General features: G+C 37.5%; 1 protein-coding gene across 2 annotated transcripts; it reads right to left on the bottom strand.

Moving 5' to 3' along the window:
• Window positions 1–785: 785 nt before the first annotated feature.
• LOC111393538 (protein plastid transcriptionally active 16, chloroplastic) lies at window positions 786–4,348 on the bottom strand. Of its 2 annotated transcripts, XR_002702439.1 has the most exons (6): window positions 3,803–4,348; window positions 3,134–3,586; window positions 2,876–2,944; window positions 2,354–2,412; window positions 1,665–2,262; window positions 786–1,065 (listed from the first exon to the last, which is right to left on the bottom strand). XR_002702439.1 is itself a non-coding variant. In XM_023019114.1 (5 exons), exons 1-5 carry the CDS (start codon window positions 4,238–4,240, stop codon window positions 1,722–1,724), a joined length of 1,560 nt encoding a protein of 519 aa, XP_022874882.1. In that variant the 5' UTR covers window positions 4,241–4,348; the 3' UTR covers window positions 1,574–1,721. The 2 variants fall into 2 exon arrangements, 1 of the variants encoding a protein (XP_022874882.1); XM_023019114.1 differs by lacking the exon at window positions 786–1,065 and having other exon boundaries at window positions 1,574–2,262.
• Between the last annotated feature and the right edge of the window lie 2,528 nt (window positions 4,349–6,876).

Below are 6,876 nucleotides of genomic sequence, written 5' to 3'. Positions count from 1 at the left end.
CCCGTTAAATTTATTTTTTTCCATCTAAATAGTAATACAATGCCAAACATATATTAAAAAAATATCTAATTTTGCAAACTCCACAGGGGCCTTTTTTCTTTCTTTTTGCAGTCACACATGATGGTTATCAACTTACTCGCTCTTAAAGCGAATTCAATCAACAATTTGAGTTTCAAAAAATTTATTATCTTACAGTAAATTTGATCATTTGATTAGTTTTAGGCATTTGGATTGGCTTGAAATTAAGTATACATAATCTTTGTCTTTCTTGATTTTGTTATCAGTAACCTAGATATCACCCTTGATACCATAAATTGTTGCCTTTTTACAAATGTACTCTCTATCGGCCCTTTGTACAAATTTGATTCGGTAAGTGATCAACAACACAAATTGTTTGAAGTGCTCCAATATAATTCACTGGACTATCAGTTGATAACCATCATGTGTGACTTTTTTCATAAATTATTTTTGTCAATTTGACGACTGGACCTATGAAAAATAATTTATTTTCATGGTTATTAACCGCCCGAACCGAGATACGAATCAAAACTGACTTACGTGGTTATGGTATGGTAAAAAAATTGGTGGTTTGATGATGGTTTTGATCGAACCGACCCCGAATCGAACCGTTGCCAATCCTAAAAATCACTACCAACTTAATAATCACAGCTCAAGGAACGAAGTTCTCGGCATAATTGCTGAATTAATCACAAAAATCGAGAATGGGTGAAGATAGAGTTAGAGGAAGAAGAAGAAGATACGAGAAGTAGAAGAACTAAAAGAGAGAAGATAGAAACGATTTTACATCAACAACAGAGATCCATTTCTCCTCTGTTCTGTACACATGTAAGTTGAAAATACAAAATGAATGGAAATCGTATTCCCCTTATGAAAAACGCAATAAGCAAAAGACATTTTTGTGGACCCCCACTTCTGAAAGCTAGTTACTGTTGATTCTTTGCCTTCTTTCCCCCCAATTCTTCCATTGTGTTGACACTACATCCTCATGACAAATGAGTATCAGGAAGACACGGAACAATGCAATTGAGTTGCTTGATGAAATGTCTGGTACAAGAAAGAGGTATTTCTAAACTTCTATTATCATTTTTCTAGCTTGAAATATGCAGATTACTTTAGAACCAATATGTAGTCTTATACTAAAATAATTCGCATTTGGCTATATTGTCCGAGAAATTTCAATAGAGTGAATACCTTGGGAAGTTTCACGGGTTTCTCTGCCAGAGTTATATATCCTATCTCTGTTTGATTTCCAGTAGGGACAAACATTGCGTTCTTAATTTTAAAAAGACGGGTGATAATGGTCTGGATGATTGTATAACTATGTACTTAACATGTGGTAGTTGTTAGGAGTTTTCTTTGCTTTCATGCTCTTGCTCCCTATCCGAGGTACCTTTATTATATCAAAATTTGTAAGGAGACGATAGAAGTAGAGTGCCTATAAAGACTACAAATTTCAAACTGTACATTCTTTAGGACTAAAAGTTTCTTAATTGTTGTTAATTTGCTCTGTGAATGGGTCAGTGCCATTATTAAAATTGAATTTTACAGATACTAAGATCTTATAAGATGGGCTGAGATTCCTTTCCAATTGAAAGCAAACGTTTGAAAGTATTAACAGGTTGCAGAAATATACATAGTTTTACCTGATCTCTCTTTAGCAGTTTCCCTCAAAATTTTAATGTAGATTGTAGCTTATCTTCTCAGTCATCGTCAACATAGATTGTCTCTTGCTTGAATAAACCGCCAAACACCTTCCTCACTTCTGTCTTAGACTCTGGTTCTTTTGCTTTTGGCTTTGGAACTTCCTTTTCTTTTAAGAAAGAAGGTTTTGGCTTTGGTGCTGGGTTTTTTACTACCGCCTTCTGGGAAGGCAGAGACCGAGCCTTGGTCTGTCCCCTGATTGTGGCAATCTGCACTTTTGATTCCTCGGATGACTTTTCAACAGCTGATTTAAGCTGTGAGCTCAACTTCTCCCAAGAGATGCCAGAACTAATGCCTTTTGCTTTGTCCAAGAGGCTTTCAACTGATGCTCCTGCAGCTTCTGCCTTCTTTTGAGCGTCTTCAGCTAGATTGGCAGCCGTAGCTTCTTGTTTTTCCAGCTTTTTCACCTCTTCCCCAAGCTTCTTTGCTGCTTCTGCTGCTGCGCGAGCACGCTCGGATGCTTTAAGAGCTTCCTCCTCAGCTTGAGCTTTTGCAAGGGCTTCTGCATAAGCCTTTCGTCTTCCGTCCTCTGGAATGGCACTGTAAATCAAGATCAAATTACACATTGAGACATCATTCCCATCCGAAAGTCTGAATAGACCATATTTATGTGAATTAAGAATGTGATTACCCAAAATGTTCATCAATAGTCTTTGAGGGTGCTGATGGATCAGTGGAAACCTCTACAACCTGAATATTAAAAAGTGGTAGATCTTAACTAATTGTTTTTTTTCACTTATAAGAGAAGCTAAACAAAGAAAGCAAAGTTTCACCTACTTTAATGTGTAAAAAGTCTGTCATATATACAGACCAGAATAGTTTCCAAGATTAATTGAAGCATTGAAGCAATACAGATGATAGAAGAAGCTCCCCAAGCACAAGAAAGATCATGTGGAAACCGGCATTTCCTAATACCTTTTTCCCCTAAAATACACCTGCCTTTGATCATTGTAACACACAAGCAAGATTATCCTAGCCTTGATATATATTTTTGAGCTTTTAGAGTTGCTACTCATGTAAATTAGTGTCTTCATACTTGGGAGCTGCTAACTTTCATTTTGCTGCATCTTGTTATTTAGTGATATGTAGAAAAGTATCACATGAACAAATTTTATGCATTATGTATTCAGTTATCATTACCATAGAGCAATACCTTATTTTCTGTCACTGCTGTATTGGAGAAGACATCTGCCACTAGTGCTGCTATTCGTGACTTTGCAACCTGTTAATCGAGAAAAGTAGGGATTTGTAAGGAACGAGGAAAATACTGAAGAAGATAACAATTTGTCTAAAATGTCTTCTTTGCATCTACTAGAAAATCTTGAAGATATGCAGCTTTCACTGAAAACCAGTATAACAGTAACATACTCAAACTTCCAAAATGAAAATGAAATTGCATACATTACATTACTTTGTAGTCGTTCGCACCAGTACTTCTTTCAGCTGAAACTACAATGTTATAGGAACTCTCAGGTGAAAAATCTTCTGTTAGCTTGGTCTTCATGAGGGTATATGCAACATCAGTCTCGACTAGCTTTTGCAGAAATTCTGCCAATGTCAAGGGTTGAGATCTTGAGAAGAGATTATTGAAGAAAGAAGAGATCCCATCAAGCACATTGTAGTTGGAGGCAGTTAGTGATGATTCATCATAGACTATTGCCACATGACCAACATTTGCCAGTTGTGCAGCCTGAATTACTTGCAATGCATCTGCGGTGCTTACCTCTGCACCCGGACCATTCTCTGCTGGGCCTATGGTGACTACAACTTTGCTAGCATTTCCTATTGCTTTCGCAATTGATTCTGCATCTTGATATTTAGATTCTACAGCATTCAGGCGCTTCGATTCACTGTTAGATATTATCTGAAATGAAGGCACGCTAGTCACTAAGGGAATTACCACCTATGTGATGATATTTTAGTGCCAAATCGGTGTTCATTCCAGATTAAACTTTGTCTCCAATTATTACTTATGTAGAGAGCATTTTGACGTAATTACAGGTGTTGAGTGCCATTGTTCTATGTTTGTGCATATAAACTTTCTCGTGATTCAGAATGCTAAATATGTTTAAGAGCTAACCTTATATTTGGAGGCCAACAGGGCCAACTCTTGTGCAGCACCAAGGTCTGGAACACCAGCTCTCACACTAAACCCGTCCCGAAGAAGTGTTTGGGCAATGCGTATTCCAACTAGCCCCGTAGCACCAGCTACAAACACCGTTCCAGGGTCTTTACGCCTTTGGCTTCCCAAACTTAAGCCTGAAGATGGATTGATCCCTGCTGGAACCAAAGACTTCACATCAGGTAAATTCCCAAAGTTGAACCGAAAAGGATTTGAATTGCCCGAATTCCCTTCTTGGCTTTCTTCAGAGGTATCAGCAGTTTTTCCTAGCCGGAATGGCTGGAAGGATCCACCTTTCTTGGAGAACACCGTAAGCCTCCTTCGACTTTTGAACCCTGATCTCGAATGGGGAGTTGTAATTAGAAGAAATGAATTTGATGTAAGGGTTGGCGCCATGAATGGATAAGAGGAGAAAATATAGTGTCAGCAGGCTTTTGAATTTTCATTCATTATCCATTCATTTTGCTGATATGAATGTTGAATGAGAGGGGCAGAGGCCAATTTCTGTGCTGTTGGGTTCCATAGAAAGGTTCATTTTTTGTTGGATTTGGGATGTCGGATACATCCAATGAGAGCCAGCCACGTAATTCATTTTTATCTACTCTAGAATACTGCTAACCAGACATTTCTAAGTGGCAAAATCTGTATGCTAACAATACAATGTATGCCAAGAAAACAATCATGTGGGTTTTTTTTTTTTTTTTTTTGAATGGATATCAAAATTTCACTTAAAGAAAACTGTATAAAATAATTTTAATAAAATTTGACAATAATTTAAGTGCGAATCATACAAAACTAGATAACAATTAATTTAATCGTGTTTCGTGCAAATAATATTTGAATTAAATTAATATGGAGATCTATGAATCTTTTAGACAACGGAGTTTAAATAATACGCAGTGTGAGATGAGTTTATAATAAGAAAAAATTAGTAATTTTACTTATATAATTATCTTTTACAAGTAAATAAATTAATAACAAATATTTTTTTCTAATTAAAGAAAAATAATTTACAACACAAGAATTACTTTAAAAAAAGTTAACTTTTTCACTTAAAAATAAGTTTTAAAATATATTTGTAGGCAGAAAGTAAGTAAATAAATAAATTTACTCCAAAATAAATAATTCTTTTGCTAATCAAAGTGAAAAATAAATAAGATACTTATCTTGATACCCACGTAAGAGATAATTTAAAAAGGAAATTTTCTTACTAAAGTAAGAGAAAGGGAAATTGGTGTAAATCGGGCCCCATCATTGCTTTCACTGTGCAAAAATCTTTTGTATCGTTTTAGTTTTAACGTTTGTGTTTCGCGCGGGTTAGTCGCTAATAATTAAAAAGGATCAGACGATTGTGTAAGGGACAAAACCTCTTGAGACAAAGTCCCAAAAATGGGTGTTCTTTTATTGGCGATGAATTTTACAATTGGAAATAAAAAAATAACGTGCCTCCAAGGGGTGCAAGCACACGAGTTACTGAAAGAAAAGTGTTTAAATTTAAAAACTAAGGAAATGAAAATTACATGTTCTCTGTTCGAGAGTTTTGAATTCGGTCCCTTGCTTCTATGTCCTTCCTTCCTTTTATACTTCAAGAACGATCTCTTTGTGATCAACCGCCCTAAAAACTGCTTGATCGTCCTATAAGTGCCCACTTTTTTCGTAATGGCCAACTTGTCACGAAAACTGCCTCCTTTAACTGCTACCATTACTCTTCATCGTTCAACCGCTTTCGATTGAATTCCTTGAATCGTGGAACGTGATAGGGCTGTTCTAATAACTGTACTTCTTGATAAGCGCGACGCTTTATGTTTGTTAAGACCTTGGGCGACTTGAAGGTTTGGGCGAGAATAGAGTAACAATTCTGGGCGACTGTATGACACTCCATTCGCTCAGATTCTGGGCGNAGTTACTGAAAGAAAAGTGTTTAAATTTAAAAACTAAGGAAATGAAAATTACATGTTCTCTGTTCGAGAGTTTTGAATTCGGTTCCTTGCTTCTATGTCCTTCCTTCCTTTTATACTTCATGAACGATCTCTTTGTGATCAACCGCCCTAAAAACTGCTTGATCGTCCTATAAGTGCCCACTTTTTTCGTAATGGCCAACTTGTCACGAAAAATGCCTCCTTTAACTGCTACCATTACTCTTCATCGTTCAACCGCTTTCGATTGAATTCCTTGAATCGTGGAACGTGATAGGGCTGTTCTAATAACTGCACTTCTTGATAAGCGCGACGCTTTATGTTTGTTAAGACATTGGGCGACTTGAAGGTTTGGGCGAGAATAGAGTAACAATTCTGGGCGACTGTATGACACTCCATTCGCTCAGATTCTGGGCGACTTGCAATCTTGGGCAATGGCGTTACCGCGTTCTTGGGCCTCCTCATTTGCGCCTTCATCTTGATTTGTTCGATTGGGCTTCGTTCTTTGGGTTATCTGATTTGGGGATCTTCCAATTGGGCTTCACTCCTTGGGCTGTTCGATTTGGGCTGAATTTTTATGTGTCAACAATTACCCCCCAATATGGCAGAATTAATAATAATTATTAAATTTTGCCATATTCACTTTGTGTTTCCAGCAACATTCGAAATTCCCAAGAATTTCAATCATTGTTTCCTTCTATAACTTGAAAAAGGTGCGTCGTTTTGCAAATCCTTATAACCCCCCAAACACGCCATTTCACTGCACCACTAAATCACGCCTCAAATCTTTTCGCGTCTCTCTCAAGATTTACTGTTCACCTTTTGCTTCCCTGCTACGTAACCCTGCAAAACTTCGTTCCATCTCAAATGCCTGCTTCACAATCTCAAGTTGGCGACTCCTTTAGTTTCGATGACTTTCAGAAACTCCTGAGTCGTCCATATATAACTCCGAGTTTTCTCGCACCCGCCGACGTTGGACGTAATGAGTTCTACCTGGGTCCTTTCTTCAACAATGCAGAGGCAATTGAACAGGCGGCGGTGGGTCAGCTGTTTCCTTGCACTCATGGCCCTCCTTTTCTAAACTCTCTGTCGCTGGGGCCACTTCGCGAAAGAGGT

This window comes from Olea europaea, chromosome 4 (genome assembly GCF_002742605.1).
Source record: "Olea europaea var. sylvestris chromosome 4, O_europaea_v1, whole genome shotgun sequence".
Taxonomy (NCBI): domain Eukaryota; kingdom Viridiplantae; phylum Streptophyta; class Magnoliopsida; order Lamiales; family Oleaceae; genus Olea; species Olea europaea.
The sequence above is the reverse complement of the archived record's forward strand: the minus strand, read 5'-3'. Positions and strand labels throughout refer to the sequence as shown.

What these genes read in the sequence shown, in the direction of transcription:
- LOC111393538 (XM_023019114.1), bottom strand. Translation starts at nt 4,240, where the DNA reads ATGGCGCCAACCCTTACATCAAATTCATTTCTTCTAATTACAACTCCC. An exon ending in CTGGTGCGAACGACTACAAA is followed by an intron (nt 2,945 to 3,133) that starts GTAATGTAATGT and finishes CTCGATTAACAG; the next exon opens with GTTGCAAAGTCACGAATAGC. An exon ending in CAGCAGTGACAGAAAATAAG is followed by an intron (nt 2,413 to 2,875) that starts GTATTGCTCTAT and finishes TTTAATATTCAG; the next exon opens with GTTGTAGAGGTTTCCACTGA.